Source organism: Diabrotica undecimpunctata, chromosome 3, assembly GCF_040954645.1.
Source record: "Diabrotica undecimpunctata isolate CICGRU chromosome 3, icDiaUnde3, whole genome shotgun sequence".
Lineage (NCBI taxonomy): Eukaryota > Metazoa > Arthropoda > Insecta > Coleoptera > Chrysomelidae > Diabrotica > Diabrotica undecimpunctata.
The window spans coordinates 136,077,240-136,097,249 of record NC_092805.1 but is presented as its reverse complement, the minus strand read 5'-3'; the positions used below and the strand labels follow the sequence as shown (position 1 = coordinate 136,097,249).

The following is a 20,010-nucleotide window of genomic DNA, read 5'->3' as shown; positions in this document are numbered from 1 at the left end:
CACGTAAGGCTTTTATGACCTGGAAACCAGTTTTATGCAACAGAAACCTGTCGATGAATATTCGTAAGAAGGTCCTGAAATGTTATGTGTGGTCCATTCTATTGTATGGTTGTGAGACGTGGACGTTAAAAACCACAATGCTAAACAAATTAGAAGCATTCGAATTGTGGTGCTATAGACGAATCCTAAAGATATCGTGGGTTTCGCACACTTCCAATGAAGATGTTCTTCAAATGATCAATTCAGAACGTCTGCTCATAAACACCATAAAGAGGAGAAAAACAGAATACTTCGGCCATATAATTAGAGGACCTAAATACCATCTACTTTGCCTTATAATACAAGGAAAAGTGGAAGGAAAGAGATGGATTGGTCGAAAGAAACTTTCGTGACTGCGTAATATTAGACAATGGTGTGGTTCCACAGTAGAAGAATTATTTCGCGCAGCAGCCGACAGAGAAAGGTTTCAGGAAATTGTAAACATGATGACGGCCAACGTCTGAATACGGACACGGCACCCAAAGAAGAAGAAGATTTTATCTACGGTGTTGCCGGTTTTAGTACCCTAGGATTACCGAACTAACATTGAAAATAGGTTACCGCAGTCTAAAGGAATGAGAATGCACGTATAAGTACAATACAACTGCGATCAGACCACATACACAATCGCATGTATACGTTTTACTCTTGTATATCAAATTCATATACATATGATCAGGGAGAGTACCTGTTACGTATTATGTATGATACACATAGAAGTGAAAGTATTAATTAGACAAAATCTATCTGTGATTTAGAATAAAAGTAGCGTACTACCAAGTAACATACCACCTCTATTTCATATTTATTAGTTCTATGATATGAACCATTCCCATACTGTCGTAGTAATTATTTACCAAATGAATGTAAACCTATATACTTGCCCACATACTAATTTCAGAGATCATTTGTTATTCGTAACGCTCTCTGTTTCATTACTAATCACACTTCCCGTTTAATTAACATCGAATTGCACAGCATGAGAGATTGTAACACAAACGGAAGCTAACAGACGCTGCGCTGTCTTGAAAATTAGAGTACATCGATGCTGTTTAATCAAATGCGTTAACGCTATTGCCAACATGTCAACATTGTTAGATTTTTACGTCAGCAGAAAATGTGCCCGTAATACGAATATAAATACGAATTATGCTCTTTATTGTGAGTTACCTAATGGGTAATATATATAGTAGTAACGATTTAATGTAAAAAAAAGTTTTCTGTGGTCAAAATTCAGAAGTTTAATCTCGATTTTATGTTACGTTACGACATTTGAAAATTTTCTATAGTCCATTGAAGCTCAAGCTACGGACGGTGTAAACAAATGCACGGTGGAAACACGTCTTTGTTCAGGGTCGGACTAGTATATTAAAAGTACAATATACATTTTTAGCCTGTAGACGTTTAAGAGATACAGATTATAGTTCACCATTTGTTTAAATATAACAATGATTTGCAAGATCGAGAGCTATTAACAACAAAATAACTTATACACAAAAAAACAAGTTTACAAAATTACCATATTTATCTATAAATTTCAGATTCTGATGTACTGCTGTAATCATTAATGCTAACAATACGAGTAATACGAAGCTCAATTTGTGCTCCAATCAAATTGTCAGACTCCCACATTTTTGGCTCCACTTCTTCTTTTACATGTTTGATGCAGTTTTTCCATTTTTCCATGGTTATAGCAGACATAGCTTCATGAAATAATTTTTTAATGTCAGCAATTTTAAATGTTATGTTATTGGCTGCAACATAATTCTTGACTTGCGCCCATACAGCTCGATTGGATTGATCTCGCAGTGATACGGTGGCAACTGTAAAACTATTCTATTTGTACTTCGTACCAGTTCATCTATGTACATATTATATTCGCATTTATGTTGTTTAGCGATTTCTAAAAGTTGTACTTTTAACAGCGTTTCTTCAAAGAGAATGTCTTTTGAGCGAAGCCAATTTTAAATATCTGTCTTTTTGTAACCATAATGGGAATTATTTTCAATTTCCTGGATTGGTAAGAGGCATTGCCCATAACAATTACGGCTTTTTCTTCCAGTTTTGGTAAAATCTTTTAAAGCCAACTTTCAAATGACCTCCCAGCCATCTCCTTATGATAGTTTCCACTTTTGTTCGATTCAAAAGCCCACAGTGCATCCGCAACAAAACCATTCTCACTACCGATGTGACAGATTAATATTTTTCCTAAAAGTTATATTAAATATTATAATTAATAAATTGAAGGTTTATTTTAATTTGAATTACCTGAGTGATTGCTTAAGCCACTCGACAGCCCATCCATAAATGCACGTCTTTCAGAAGTCACAGATTAGTAACAGATTAGTAGAATGGCAGTGGATAGGATAGTACGAATAGCACGGGATAAGTCACCAAATGGACGAAGAAGTATTGGCAGACCAAGAAAAAGATGGTGCGACAATTTAAACAATTTAGGAGGCTAATATTGAAGAAAAAACAGGCTTTAAAACCTACATACAAGAAGGAGGAAGAAGAAGAAGCTCAATAACCTGCGGTATGCAGATGATAAAATAGTGTTTTCCAATACCATAGAAGGGCTGCAAAACTTGATGAGCAAAATAACGGAAACAAGTAGAACATATGGACTGGATATAAACACCAGCAAAACCAAGTTAATGATCATCAGCAGGGAAAACATAACTGGAGCAAATCTGTATGTGAACCAAATGAGAATTGAACGTGTCTCACAGTACAACTATCTGCGAACTATAATCAATGAGTCGTGGGACAATAGCCAAGAGATTAAATGTCGCATCGGAAAGGCAAAAAGTGCGTTCTTGACTATGAACTCTGTGTTCAAGAGCCATGACCTCACCATAGAAACAAAAATAAGCCTCCTTAAATGTTACGTGTATTCAGTGCTTCTGTACGGAGTAGAAACGTGGACATTGAAGGCGGAAACTCTATCAAAACTTCAGGGTTTTGAGCTATGGTTATACAGAAGGATCCTGAAGATACCATGGACAGACAAAGTCACCAATGAAGAAGTACTGCGAAGGATGAACACAACTGTGGATTTGGTCAACATCGTGAAGGGCCGTAAGCTGCAGTACTTGGGACATATAATGAGAAATCAAGGCAGATACGAGCTACTTCAATGCATTTTGCAAGGTAAAATTGAAGGAAAAAGGGCCCCAGGACAAAGAAGAATATCCTGGTTTGCTAACCCGAGAGCATGGTATAGAAAGACCTCAACACAGCTATTCCGTATAGCAACCAACAAAGTCATCATAGCCAGAATGATCGCCAATGTTCAGAACGGACAGGCAGCCTAAGAAGAATATTTTTTCAAGTTCAAATGAAGTTCTCATCGAAATAAATACTTTTTCTATCTTGGTAATTTTTCGAAAAATGCTTCCTTTTTGAGTTATTTTTTGTTAAAAAATGCTTAATTAGTGATTTTTTGGATTTTTTCTAAAAAACTACTAAATGAAAGGCAAATCTATAAAAAGCTTTATAATCTTTAAACCTTCATGTACAAGTAAGAATATTTTGACAAGGATAAATGGATTCTATATTGCTGAAAACATGGAACCAAATATTTCAAATATGCACTTCGAGCAATCCATCGCTGTATATGATAATAAGCGTGTACGGTCGTGGCGATACAGGCGCGCGGCGCTTAGAAATCTTTATTTAAATTTAAAAGTATGTTTTTAGCAAGTAGTCTAGGCGGGATCTGTTTTGGATTGGACATTTTCCATAGGAAGCTATTTTTTTGCTGGAATCACTTCAGGATGTGCCCAATATCGATAATCACGATATGCGCCAGTCGCAAACCCTGTGCTAAATTTTTTATTTAACAAAATCTAAAAACAATTGAAAATTTCTCATTTTTTTGCTCCTATTTGCGTTTATAATTTGGAGAATATTGATCCTAGAGAAAAAATTATAAGAAGTTAAAAGTTTCGTTATTTAATTTTACACAATATTTCGTTAGCTAGAAATTGAAAATTTAATGTTTATTGTTGAAAAAATAGCAATAATTGGAAAAAAAGTACAAAAAATGAAGTTAATCCTTTAAATGTTTTCGACTTTCTAAACTTGACCTACAAGCTCCGTATTCCGCCTAGAAAAACCTTTTAATATGTTTAAAAGGTGTGCTAAATTTTGTTAAGATCGGTCGGATAGGTTTTGCATAATTTTGCAACCCAGCCTACTGGAAAAAAAATTGCAAATTTTCAAATTTATAGTAGGCTCTAAATAAAGCCCTCAGATAGTTGCAAATATTTTTTTACACATAAAGGAAGGCTCAAACTTTCAAACGCTTTTTGTAAAGTTCAAATCGGTTCACTAGGAGAGCCTAGAAAATTTTTTAAAGTTTTAAACATTTTTTATATATATTAGGCTTATAAACAAATTGAATAACTTTACGAGCTTTAAACATATCAATTTTAAAATTTATATACTTAAAGAATATTAAAAGACGCTTCTTAAAAAAAAGATACATTCGGCTTACTGGTTGCCAAAATAATGAAGGTCAAAGTTGGCATACATTTGCCGTGTAAGCATAAGTGATAGAGGGCTCGTTTTTAAAACAAATACCCTCGTCTTGTCAAGTACTTTTTATATGAAAAGTTTTACGTAATGCGCTTTATGGCCACATCCATAAAAAAGACAAATAAAAAACCGTTTTCGCGTAAAATGTCGCTCGGATTGCATGAGAGGTGGTGGTGGGGGACATTCACTCGAAATGTGAATCGGCGAGTTCAAAATCATACCGCACGCTAAAAATTTCATTATCTCGGACGACAAGGATTTCAAATATCATATTTTCAAGTACCATTTTTAATTGCAAAATTGGGAAATTTGCAATAAACCATTGTATGTCAAACAAGTAATTGCATTTTTTCTTCATGCATTTTTTTGAGCTTGCAATTTATACATTGAAGTAAATTGTTACTTTTAGTAAACAAATATGTATTTATAAATTGTTAATAAATAATTTAAATTGTTAAAACAAAGGCAAACGAAAAAAACAATTTTTTTTCATAAATAAACTTTATTTTGACTCAATCTTCAATAATTTTTTTAAAGTCTTTTTCTTTTTTTGGAAGGACAAGAATCTTCAGGTCTGACCTTGCTCTTCAATATCTCGGCAACCAGTAAGCCGAATGTATCGTTTTTTTTTTAAGAAGCGTCTTTTAATGTTCTTTAAGTGTATAAATTTTGAAATTGATATGTTTAAAGTTCGTAAAGTTATTCAGTTTGTTTATAAGCCTAATATATATAAAAAATGTTTAAAACTTTAAAAAAATTTCTAGGCTCTCCTAGTGAACCGATTTGAATTTTACAAAAAGCGTTTGAAAGTTTGAGCCTTTCTTTATGTGTAAAAAAATATTTGCAACTATCTGAGGGCTTTATTTAGAGCCTACTATAAATTTGAAAATTTGCGATTTTTTCCAGTAGGCTGGATTGCAAAATTATTATGCAAAACCTATTCGACCGATCTTAACAAAATTTAGCACACGTTTTAAACATATTAAAAGGTTTTTCTAGGCGGAATATGGAGCTTGTAGGTCAGGTTTAGAAAGTCGAAAACATTTAAAGGATTACCTTCATTTTTTTGTACTTTTTTTCCAATTATTGCTATTTTTTCAACAATAAACATTAAATTTTCAATTTCTAGCAAACGAAATATTGTGTAAAATTAAATAACGAAACTTTTAACTTCTTATAATTTTTTCTCTAGGATCAATATTTTCCGAATTATAAACGAAAATAGGAGCAAAAAAATGAGAAATTTTCAATTGTTTTCAGATTTTGTTAAATAAAAATTTAGCACAGGGTTTGCGACTGGCGCATATCGTGATTATCGATATTGGGCACATCCTGAAGGGATTCCAGCAAAAAAATAGCTTCCTATGGAAAATGTCCATTATGGTATGAATTTCTGCAGATCCCGTCTAGTCTAAAGATATAAACCACTTATCTTTGTCAAAATATTCTTCTACGTGAAGGTTTAAAAAATTATAAAACTTTTTGTAGAATTGTAATTCATTGAGTAGTTTTTTAGAAAATAAAATCCCATAAATCACTAATTAAGGCATTTTTTCAACAAAAAATTGCAAATAACTGGAAAAAAAAAAGCATTTTTTTAAAAATTACCAAGAGAAAATAAGAATTTACTTCGATGAGATACGTCTAAAAAAATTTACTCAAAGCGATTCAGGAAATTGTTTTTTTGTTATAAGTTATTTGTTAATAACAATTTCCGGTCCACTTGGAAAAATAAAAAAATAATAATTTGAAGTTGAAAATATTAATAGAATCGAAAAAAAAGGCTTGGTGCGATAGAAATAAAAAAAAATATAGTCCGTATATTCCGTTTCTAAGCGTCCTTTTAATGGTAAATTTCTCGCCTATAAAGAGGCATCAACAATAGAGGTGGGGTCTTTTACACTCACTCAAAATGGAAGTCACAATGTAATAAATCCAACATGGTTTTTTACAAGAACAATGGATATTCATATAACTGAACAGTAGACATCAACTTCCTCTCCATGAAAGAATATTTTATATAGGCATGTTGACATAACCGCTTGACGTGTAGATACTTAATTATTAGATAAAAAATAGTATCGGACAACCAGGACAGATTCCGACGAAATAAATTTCGAAACGAATAAAAAGTCAAGTACATAAGAACTTATAATTTGTCGTTTACTCCCACGCAAAAGCGATATTTGAAAAATTTTATTTGCTACAGAGAAACAGCTCTAGAACAATTTTGGAAAACATGCAAAAAGAACTAGACATAAAAAAATTAACGTATTGTGAAATTTTTCACTAAATTAACCATTAAAAATTATTCCATAAAACCTTAGCTAGTAAATATTTCATGTCTGCATCTTCCTTCAAAAACAAGAAAGAGCAGAATGAAGGAAAATCTACACAAAATTTACTAAAAAAATACAAAGAGTCGGTAATGAAGTAGCGTGCAGATTTAGTCAACATGAATTCGAAAAATATATACACTTACTCCCAAAGTACCATTTGTAAACTTTCTGAATTAGAAGAGCTACAATTAATGATAATTTATTTGAAAATAACTCTCCTGTTTAAGTTTAATATCTACATTACTTTTAGTAGATCAATAATTTATTCGTCGGCACAGTAACTAGAAAACACTCATGACTATTTATATCTTAATCGAATTAAAGCAGAACAGAGATGAAAATCTTTCATCTTGTGTTTGTACAGAGTCGTGAATGTTGACTCTGAATTTTAACGAAGTCGAGAACTGTCGCTAACGCTCGAAACGTTTGATCTCAAATCGTTTTATTTTCAGAGAAACCTCACAGAATATTTTAATGCAGTCGATACACATACAATGTCTGTTATCTTTGCATCGATGCTTTTTGAAAGAAGGATAATATTTACTTCGAAAAAACTGAAACGACTTAGTGCTTGTGTACAATCAGCCAACGATATTATATACCCCATGATATGGCAACATATATTTATACCGGTGTTGCCGATGGCGCTGATGGATTATCTATTGGCTCCCATGCCTTTTCTTATTGGAGTGCCTGAAGAAGTATTTAAGGTAAGTAAACTTGTGTTGACAATATTCAGAACAATATTTTATAATTAATTATAGATTTTCTTACAGAAGTTCTTAATTTCACTTAATTAGTTAATTAATGTTATCACTTCATTATTTCCGTTCACGTCCTATTCTTTGGCCCGGCCGGTTGGAGATTTTTCTTACTCTACGGTCACTATTAGGCGATAAATTTACCAATTTTTTGCAGTTGGATGGTCTCGATGAATTTTTTTACATTAAGAGAAAGGAATCTTTACAGATTACGGATATCATAAGGGTAATGGTCCCCGAGGAGCCTGGTGCTCATGGTTGATCTCTTTTTCTGGAGTTTTGTGAAAATTCGATAGAAAATCTCGTTACTCGGTGGTTTTTGGGGTCGCTGAACACGAATATCATATCGGCTTGTCTCCGAGGCAACTGGTACCCAGGATGGAGCTCGTCTGTAGTTTTATGCAAATTCGATACAAAATCAGTGCAAACGTGTTACTCGGGAGTTTTTTGGGGTCGCTGATTACAAATATCATGAGGGCGATGGGCACCTGGTGCTCATGACGAGCCTTTTTTGCTGTAGTTTTTTGGAAATTCGAAACAAAGTCAATGCAGAGTCGTTACACGGAGGTTTTTGGGATCGCTAACATGAATATCATGTCGCCGATTGTCCGTTTCTGGGGCGAGGACCGTTCTGGGCACCGAATATCCCGGCATAGCATTCGTGATCAGTGACCCCAAAAACCCCCGACCCGAGTAACGAGTTTGCACTGATTTTATATTGACTTTTCATAAAACTCCAGACGAAGCCCATCCTGACCACCAGGAGTCTAGTAGACTATTACCATCATGATATTCGTATTCATAACTCCAAACCCCAAAACCCCTTAGTAGTAATATTGAACTCATTTTCGTCAATATTTTCGATATACAAATTTATTATGTTTTGTCACTTAACCTCCTTAAACAGAAGATCAAAAAACAAGTCACGACCAGCAGAGAATAAAAAAAATTAAGAGATATTTTTATGTCCCCTAGTGCACGTAAATGACTTCTTCCAATGGCACTACAGTAGAAATTAGGCCTCGGGCTTCTGTAATCACGCTGGTAATCTCGCGCCGCTCATCTCCAAAGTCTGAGGCCCATCAAAACTTATGTGACTGCTGTCACTTGACTCATCATATTTTCATGGTGTCTCTTTTGCGCTGCATTGTATTTTGAAGGGGTTTTCTTTACAAAATGTGGTTATTCCGGTGTTGCTTTGAACAGTTGGTAAAGTTCATGAACGTGCCTGAATATCTGTATCCTATTTTCATCGTTTGGTACAAAGGTCTTCCTAATTTTCTTTTCAAAAACGTTTCTTTTTTTGTACTCTCTGCAATCACCCATGTCTCGCATCCATAACATGCTATTGGTCTAATGATGGTATTATGGATCTTAATCTTCGATTTGCGGTGTATATGAGTCTCTTAAGAGCCGTCGACGGTCGTAGCTCAGCGGCATGATACTGGCATTCTAAGCCGTAGCACACCTGTTCGATTTTCGGCACCAACGACATTTTCATTTCTAAAAGTGATACGAGCCGTTCACCGTGCTTCGGAGGGCACGTTAAGCCTTCTGTCCCTCTGGGCTAGTGTGTGCATCGACACAGCTACCTGAAACAGGGTTTAAAGATACAATTGGCGCCGGAACCTCTCCAAAAGTCTCTGAAACAAATGTTCCTGAATTCTTAAGCATCTCATGAAGTCCCACTCAGGTTATATATACACTAGTCATAATCTAAAAATTAAAATCCATTAAATAAAGACCATTTCACACTTTAAGATACAAACATGGCTTTTTCTTTTTTATATATTTGCATCTACAATGATAGTATCATTATGATACCTCTTATATACCTCTTTGGTTGTCATGTTTCATTCTGAAACATTTCCGTTGTCATCTCGTTAGTTGATGAATGTATTTATTGTACGATTATTTGTATTTTTTCTAAACTGTTGATTTGTATGATCTTTTTATTAATATTTTATAAAATACCACATACATTGGAAAATAAATTTGTAGAATTCTTCCAACTATCAAATCTGAAGCACTTGTCAAAACATTTTGACCATCCATCCTTCCAAGTTGGAAGTCGACGTTGATGATGAGTTTTCCAATTTTTATGATACTTTTCTCATTTAAATCTCTTTAATCTGAAAGTTAGTATAGTTGTTTTTGTAATTTAACTACCTGTTTTGGTTCTAGTTATATTTTGCAGAATTTACGTTTGCATAACTCTACGGTTTAAACTTGTCACGAACCGATATTGGTTTAATATTATCTTTTTAAGCAATTAAATTTTTTTTTTATTTTTTAGCAAGTTAGAAGAAGTGAGATAGGTGATGTTGTAATTCTAGATACTGATGCCAATACAATAGAAACACCGTTTGATGATCTAAACAGTCTCCCAACAGAAGTAGTAAGTTAACTTTATAGTTTTAATAGTATTTCAGTATAATGGTATTTCACCACTAAATAAAAGCAGTAAACTAACGTTACAACAGGGTACAAGATCAAAATTACCAACATTTTCTTACTTTGTTGCTATAGTAGAAGCCATAGTTAGAATGCAGTTTTGGTCTTACGGCGCGCAGCGATGCCGCTCACGTCGGCACAGTGGTGTTTGGCGATAGACTGAGAAATCAGGACCGTACGCGCTTCGTTTCAAAAATCTTTACTAATTAATTTAACTGAGTTAAATAAGAGAATAAACAAAAAAAACAAATTATTTCTTTTTCTTTCATAAAAAATGCCTGTGTACATAAAATATCTAATACCTCGTAAATACTTATATAAATATATACAAAAAAATGCAAGTAGTTTACCCTATACGACACGATAAATACATATATAAATATATATACATAAAATACACAAAAAGATCATAACTTAAATGTACTGTACATACACAGTACTAAAAAAACAAATAAGCATTATATCTGGGATATTTCTCGTTAATTAATACTAATCGCAATCCATATCTTAATCGTCCTCATCCTCTGAATCATCTCCTATATTAATTATCAGCGGTTCAATATCTTCCTGCAAATTGTCCATCGCAAACATTTTTTCTTCTACTTTATTGACGTGGTTCACATAATTATGCCACTGCTCTTTAGATATGCGTTGTGTGGTGCTTCGAGCGAGTACCGATCCGACGGACGTGAGAATTCATTTCAAAAATCCCGTGCCTTGCACTATTTGGATTCTATGCAGACTTATTGATAAAATATTAGCAACGTAGAAATTCTTAAAAGAGCTAAAAGCTAAAATGAAGTATGAAATATAATTAAAAAGACAGATCATACCTATTTAGGTATTATAAAAAGTAAGAAGCAAACATCTCAAAAAAGCTCCACTATCACAAGAACGTCTTAAACTGAAAGGTTCTAAAATAATTTGTTAACTACCCGGTATTCAGTTGAGGTCTAGTAAGACACAGTTTAGAGTAACACTTTTGTGGTTTTGAGCACTTGAGATACGTTTTTACGGCTCCTACATGCAACGCAGGACAAGGGCGGATCCAGGACCGATTTTCGGGGGGCCATGAACTTTTTTGGAGGAATACCGGGGGCTCTGTGGAAAATTTCTTAAAAATTAGGGTTAAAATGGTGAGATTTAAGGCACTTTCCACACTCTTTTGAGTGCCATAAATACATTCAAAACTTAAATCGTTATTAAAGTATTTTTATTTGTCTAGCAACGAAAAATCAGCAAATTTTAACCTAAAACCCTATGCAGTTCAACAAGTGCAAAGAAAGAAAGGGACGAGAAGGTGGGACGGCAGATGCAGACGCTCAGTCTGTTGCTTTCTCCAACAGGGCGCGGTTTTGTTATACAGGTATAGCTTAGGGTACGTCACACTTTACCTCGTTCAGCCGAACTTCTACTACTTTCAAACTTAAAAACATTTTTCTCGTGGCCAGCGGGATATGTGTTTGAAACTAAAACCATTTGAACTGCAAATATTTAAATTTATATTTTTTTAAATTTTTGGGGTGCGGGGGCGAATTTTTGGGGGGCAGTCATGGATCCGCCCTTGACGCAGGATCTGTTTAAAATAATCCTTGATCAATATGTGTTCTACACCTCAAACCGTTGGCCCACTCGATTTCGTTAACAAAAGTTTATTGGGTATCACACTTTCTATGTAAAATCTTGCCACATGTAAGGATAAGAAGTACTGTTAACCGTACATGAAGACACAATCTTGTTAACCAGGTCGTTAATAAGAGCTATAAGTGTCTAAAAGGACGTTATCCGGTCCACAAACGGATCATGTAAGTAATAAGGAACTTCTCTAAATACCTTTCTCTTTTTAGTAAGAAAGAGAGTTAATTTGTAACATACAAAAGAAAAACTGAATACTTTAGCAATGTTATAAGAAGCAATAGAGCAAAGATTGTGAAGGAAAAGTAGAAGACAAGAGATGACTAGGAAGATTCAAACATTCGCAATTGAAAAAATAAGAGATTTGGCTAGTTTAGACTAACATTCACTGTTTCGAGCTGCCCCAAATAGGAACTACTTCTCTGAAATTGTTGTCAACTTTCCACGAAGATGGTATAATCCAATTCACATTGGTTATAACCTCTGACAATGATTGACAACGGCGTCACAAAAAGAGGTATGCTAAATGCACATGAAAACCTTGTCTAAAACGAAAGCAATAATTATAATATATATATATATATATATATATATATATATATATATATATATATATATATATATATATATATATATATATACGAGGGTGCGGGCGGTCCAACCAGTGCTTAACCTACAAAAGAAAAACGAAAATTTTAGAGAAGTGATCACTTATTTCTCCATATAGTGTCCTTTTAGCTCGATACGTGTGACCTAGCGATGCTCCCACTTTTTTAATTCGTCTGAAAAATACGTTTTCTCGAAGTCTGCAAAATACCCCTCCGTGGCGGCGATGACCTCATCATTCGACTCACATTTCTGCCCAACCAGTGACTTTTTTAGGTTTGAAAACAAACAGAAGTCGCACGGGACCTAATCTGGAGAATAAGGTGGATGATGAAGTGCCTGAATAACGTATTTTCGCTTAGAATGACTGGATTTCTTCCATTAGCGATGCAATTGGAAACTGCAGCTTCATTAACTGGCATATCTGCGAAGTGTTCGTATGTATAACAATGTTACATTAGTGAGCGTCCGACACTGTTATTTTACCAAACAATATCATAAAATGGGGTGTTACTTGTCAGGCGAAGCCTCGCCATAATTGAGTTTCCTGAACTAGGCAAGACTTTTAATTGATTAGTTTAATTTTGTTGCTTCTTCTTCATTTCAGGTAAATTCTTTACGAAAGCAGCTAAAAAACAAACAATTAGGTGACGGTGTGTCCAGAGCATTTTTAAGAGCATTAGTACAGTTAATCGGAGGATATCGGGACGCTCTCAAATTTCAACCAGGTCAGAAAGTTACATTTGATGAAGAACGGTTTATCGAGACAAGGCCACCATCGTTGCAGCCGTTTTTAAGAGAGATGCTGCACTTACAAATTTTCCAGCAGGTGAGATTACGTATAAATACACAAAATGTTTGCTGTTTTTAAGACATAAACGGGGAAAGGTGAAAGGTTATTTTTAAATAGTTCTGATATAATTCATTTTTGTAGAATTTTTTAATTTAGAATTAATTACAAAACTAATTTATTACTATTTTTGAATTGTACTTGAAATTAACAAGCAGAACATGATTGGGTTGAATGCATCAATGTGCTTCCCAATATTACATACTTAATCTAACTTTAAAAAATTATCACACATAAATTTGTTTAAACATCTATACAAGTACGTATGATTTGGTAAGTTTTAATCTTTTAACTTCCTGAGCTTTATCTAGGTGTTGAAAGTCCTCTATGTTGGTGTTACAGCCTTAACATTTCTTTACCGACAAAACATATTTGTTTCTTAATACTTCTCTGTATATATTTCTGTCTCGATAAACAATCCAGGTCCTCTTGTCGACCAAGTCCTCTCCAAACTCTCACTTTTCTTTAATCAGGATAGAGGCAAAACCTAGCTTCATCTATGAATTACACAGAACTCCATTCTTGTAATCTCCACTGCAAATGTTCTTGTGCCTACCTCAATCTGAGTCTTCGATTTCCATGACGTAACATTGGAACCCTCATTGGACGTCTGGCGTACAGATCAGTTTCATGTAATCTTTTCCTCAAAGTTTGGTCACATAGAGTAATGTTGTGGGTATATTCTAAGGCCCCATAGAGTTCACGTGCACATTTCGCCCCAAATACACATTTCGACGAGCTAATCCTACCATATATAGATCCTGTCCAAGAGTAGTTTCACGTTGAAGACCCCCATGTCTTTCAGAGACATTACCAAATTCTTCATATCGACGCTACAATTGCGAAATCACTCTCTGAGACACGTCAAAACGACGTGCAACATCAGCTTGTGAAAGAGCAGCCTGAATCGTATTCACAGCACTTACCATTTGAACATGTGTTAAATGTCGACGCTCCACGACTATCTTTGCGTTTAATAATTAACTGTTTCTTTTTGTCACAGCCCCACAATATTTGAAACGGTGTTTCTAGTACAGTTTTTTATATATTGCCAGATTGTTTCAATATATTATATTACATCATTTAACGTTTTACTCAATTTTACTCTGTATGCGTGACTTTTTATCATTTTTGTAAGCTTACAGTCTTCTTTTGTTTATTTGATTTTTGTTGTTTTTTCTTTTGGTCTTTTTTGATTAATATATGGTCACTCTGACAGAGGAGCCATCAGCCTCTGACATTGGAAGAAGTGTCTCACGATCAAATGTGAATAAAAAAGGCTAGCCTACATCATGTTATGAGGATTTCCTTGCTTTAATAAAAAAATTATGCAAATGGTGTCTGTTGTTCAGGCGGTTATCGCATCTATGTTTACATGGTCGCCGATATACGCGGTTTGAATTTAAATATCTTCCAGACCACACATCTTTAGAAAAGCAGTTAATATTTATTTGGCGATCGTTGATATTCTATTGAAAACATAAGTCAAGAAACGTAATTCTGTTGTTGTTCTCTATCTCATGAGTAAATTGTATTAACGATGGATACCCTGGAAATCTGAAAGTAGTATTTGATTTCATGTTTTCATCTAGACTTTACTATTCTACAAACGATATGTCTATGACTTCTTACTTTGCATTTCAAATAATAAAATTTACTATACTCTTCAAATGTTTAATAGCTTTCATAACAAATACAATTTACTCATTAAACAGAAAACAACAACAGAATTACGTTTCTTGACTTATGTTTTCAATACAACATCAACGACCGCCGAATAACTACAAACTGGTTTACTAAAGATGTGTAGTCCGGAAGATAATTAAATTTAACACAATCGCACCCATATCACACAAAAAAGTGCTATATTTAGTTTAACAGACAGGACAATTAAATTATTCAGCACGCAATATCATTCCAAAAATTAAAAACATTTTAGAACAAAATAATTATTCACCGGAAATTTACAATTCTTATTAGAAAAAGAGGCTTTACCATAAAAAATCCTTCTAACAACAATCCTAAAATCAAAAACGAGCAGAATACTACCCCAAACAATAACAATAATAATCCCATCAATACAAATAAGAACTTTATGTCATAAATTAATAGTTTTTCCGAATAAATGTCAAAAATTCTAGATATTACATAAATGTTGAACATAAATCACCAACAACATCCAATAAATATTTTTCAAAATTCAAACCTGTTGTTAATAAAGACAGTCAATCAGATGTAGTTCATAAAATCAGTTGTAAGGACTGTAGTTCATCATATATTAGACAGACTCATCAATCTTTACATACACAAATTATTGCACATAAAAAACTATAAGAATTAATAAACCTAACCTTACAGCCTTAGTAAAACGTTCTTTTGATTTTAACAATATACATATTTTAGAAAGAGGATCAAATTATAATAAAATATGTATATTAGAGAAGATCAATCTGCATCAATAATAAGACCGATATCAAAGATCACCCTAATATACAAGTATATTATAATTTAATTAATTAATTATAAAAAAACGTTGACTAGAACACATGTACTATGAACTTCGATAAAAAGTGACTGTCACAACCTTACCTGCTTACTCGGTTAATAGAAATATTTTCTTATATAAATAAGTTCTTATGAGTTTCTCTTGTATGTATATTGAAATTCAGTATATATATATATATATATATATATATATATATATATATATATATATTGTTATGATGTGTTTTTTGTTTGAATGATGAGCAATGAGTATTTTTAATAATATAATATATAGGGTTTTTATCGCGGTTCTCAAAGAATTAGCTTGTAAGTACTTTTTTAAATTATCTTTATTATAACTATTATGAAACACACATATATATCTAACCTAGCCAATGTAAATTTAAAATAAACTATCTTTAAATTAATGTTCTTATAAAACTAATTAAATTCTATAGACAATGTTAAATTTAAACAAACTATCTTCAATATTGAAATTGTTATAACACTAACTAAATTATATTAACAAAATTTTGTACCTTTCTTTCACTGAATGCCTAAATGAACTGTTTTCCACTATATAGATTCTAATCACCACTGAATGTCTTCGTACTTCAGTTATCCTTGTTTTTTGTGAAATTACTTTTTCCAATTATCAGCTTCTACCAATTTAAGATATAGTTTTCTTCACCAGCATTTATACACCACCAGCAAACACCATTTATATTCATTCTTCTTTTCAATATACCAATATCCAATTATTATAAGTTGATTTATACTAATCTCCAATCATAATATAATTTTAATTCCTTCCAATGTCCATCCAATATTCTTCTAATATACTTTTATAATCTTCAATAATTATTTGTGTATAATTATAAATGTGCATTAAATATATGCATAATTTTTAATCTTCATTTAACTCACTATATTAAACAATTGGACTATTTGTAAGTGATTCACTGACTCCAACTAACTTTCATATTTCTTCTTAAACTTTTCTGACTGACTTCTTGAAAATTCTGAACAATTTACTAACTAAATGTGTCTAGGTACTAACTTTCATAATAAACTGGTCTGACTTCTGACTAAAAAACTGCCCATCTTGAATCCAAATCACGGGTATTTATATCCTTTTGGATATTCCAGAACCATCTGGTAAGAGATCATGTTCCATTCGTTCTATTAACTTCTATATAGATGTTCTCGAAAAAAATATCTGTTCGATCCACCGCCATAATCATTATTTCGAGAATGTTCGACCGTAAACAATGGTCAAATTCTGCACTCTGGAGAATTCGTTTATGTTCTATTGATAATTTTGTTGACATTTAGGCTTTTCAGATCAGAATAAACATTCAAATTAGTAACTAACACTCTAATTTAATAAAATACACAATTCAAACAATATATTATTATAACCCCACTTTATATTCGTAAATATTCTTAAACGTCACTTCAGAGTATAAATATCTGTCTATCACTCACTGTATAGTTGGTTGCCTAGTCACATGGCTCACTTACATATATCTACCACATTATAATTACTAAAATACAACTTTTTACAATTATTATATGCTAATTTATTAAAAATGCCCTCACATAAATATATTTTTATTAAATTCTCTAGTATATAACTTATTTAAAACAACCAAATATCTAATATTATGTAGTATATAACTTATAAATTATTTTCTATAAACCCTAATTGTCACAATACCCCAAAAATAATATTTAAAATAAATAATTTACTTATTATTTTTTTAAATATTAATTTTCTCATACCTTATTAAATTTAATAAATCAATTTTTTTTTTTTTTATTTAAAATGTGTTAAATACATCCCTGTTCGCTGTCTATATCAAAGCAGAGAACAACGGATCACAGTTCGGCTATTCTATGGTCAAACTGTCATGTCAAATGGAGAATGGATTTTATCAGAGAATAAAATATAACCTTAATTAAAAATATAATCTATATTGTGTTATGTTTATTTATAGACAAAATCTAGGAATTATTTCCATTCAAAATAACTTTCATCAATATAAATTGGTAAGTTTTACACTTTTTATAAAGACATTTACACAATCAATTCTGTATCTAACCCCAAATTATGATTTTTAGGGTACCAAACAATTTCCATGTGTACAAAATTCAACAAGTATGATGTCAAATTTATTCACAACAAAGAAATCTACCATCTATCTATGAAATGGATCTATCAGTAAGTTTTTTTTTAAATTCTTTTCTTTGTTTAGTTGACATATTGGGCATTGGGTAGTAATTTCTTTTGCTATACTTATGTCATTCTTTGCAAAATAATTGTCCCTAAATAGCATCCATAGCTTTCTTGAACCAATATGCATATAATTGTTATGTAAATTTTTCAATATTTTCTTTGCTAAAGTTCTAGTTATTACATATACTTCTATGCCATTTATTATTTTATAATATACCCCATCTTTCCTAAGGACTTTTTGTTTTTCACTCAAATTGATCTGATCTCTTATAATTTCTTCTTTAGAATATAATCCAGTACTTTCTACTAATTGATTTAATCCAATTTTTATTGTTCGCTGCCCTTTTTGTGATGTATTTTCTAACCTTGATAAAGCATCTGCCACTATATTGGATTTTCCAGAAATGTATTTGATTTCAAAGCAGTATTCACTAAGTATTAGACTCCACCGATGTATTCTACTGTTTCCATATTTGTTATTTAATATAGACGTTAAAGCTTGGTGATCTGTTTCTATTGTAAATTCATTACCCAACAAATAAAATCTTAATTTTGTGACACAGTGTATTATACTTGCTAGTTCTAATTCTGAAACTGAGTAACCCTTTTCATGTGGCTTTGTAATTCTTGAAATGAATTGTATTGGGTATTCGACCCCATCATGTATTTGTAATAATACCCCTGATAATCTCTCTATTGATGCATCTGTTCTTAATATGAATGGCTGTGTGTAGTCAGGATAGTATATTTTCAAATTTGACAGAAAAATGTTTTTAATTTCTTGGAATGCTAGTTCTCTTCTCTGATCCCATCTCCATTTTACACCTTTTCTCAGTAGTTCAAGTAATGGAATTTTTTATACTTAGATCTGGTATCATCCTTTTATAATAATTAATTATTCCAATAAATCCTCTTAAAGTTCTTAAATTGTGTGGTGTTTTATATTCCTGAATGACTTGTGTCCGTTCTGGATCCATTTCGATTCCCTTAGTGTTAAGTTTATAACCTAGATATATGACTTCTTTTTGAAAAAATGTACATTTTTCTTGATTTATTTTTAGTCCAACTTTGTCTAATCTATTTATTATAATTTTTAGGTGTTTCTCATGATCTTCAGCCGTTTTAGAAAAAATTAATATATCATCAATGTAGTGAATTACAAAATGTTCATATTGATCCAAAATATCATGAAGACATCTACATAGAGCACTGCAAGATGATTGAAGTCCAAATGGTACTACTTTGAATTGATATACTACTCCATCTATCTGAAATCCTGTATACTGTCTACTTTTTCTTTCTAGAGGTATTAACCAGAAACTATGCTGTAAATCGATTTTAGTGAAAAAAGACATTCCTGTAATTCTTCCTAATATTCCATCTATACTCATTGGCGCTTCAAATTGCTTTTCAGTAATCTTGTTAATATTCCTTGCATCCAAACATAACCTGATTTCACCTGATCTTTTTCGTACTACTACTATGGGGTTAATAAAACGTGTGTCTGCCTTCTCAATGATCCCATCTTCTAACATATTATTAATTGTTTTGTTTACTTCTTCTCTGTATTTATATGGTATTGGGTATGATTTTGTTTTAAAATCTTTTTCTTCTTTAACTTTTATACTATGGATATAATTTTGTGCAATTCTATTTTCTTTATTGACAAGTCCCTTGTGTTGCTGCAATATGGAAATGACTATTGATTTATATTCTTCAGGGCAATTTAAAACTTTCATCATATCTTCTTCTTTACAAATCACATTATTCTTCAATATGTACTCATTATTCCTTGCTTCCAATTTTACGCACTCCGCCTCGTAGGCATCCATCTGCTTAAAATTTCCATTCCTTAAATATTCACTACCATTATTCTTTACATTCTTTTGGGACATTTCCCTATCATCAAAATACATTTCTTCTTCATAAACATCATTATTTTCTTTTAATAATATCCTATCAACTCTTATTCCTTCTTCCACCTCATCTTTCTGCATAAATTTAATTATTTGCCCTTCCAAAGTTACCATTCTTTCTTCAAAATCTATCTTTACTTTCTTC

General features: G+C 32.3%; 1 protein-coding gene across 4 annotated transcripts in view; it reads left to right on the top strand.

Annotated features, from left to right (window-relative positions):
* The window catches only part of LOC140437460 (DENN domain-containing protein 1B), a 118,059-nt gene that overhangs the window by 61,724 nt on the left and 36,325 nt on the right, over positions 1-20,010 (top strand). For all 4 annotated transcript variants that reach the window (XM_072527003.1, XM_072527002.1, XM_072527001.1 and 1 more), the window contains exons 6-8: positions 7,373-7,630; positions 9,978-10,079; positions 12,984-13,205. In XM_072527003.1, the coding sequence (XP_072383104.1) occupies positions 7,373-7,630; positions 9,978-10,079; positions 12,984-13,205 (582 nt within the window). The remainder of the gene's footprint in view (positions 1-7,372; positions 7,631-9,977; positions 10,080-12,983; positions 13,206-20,010) is intronic.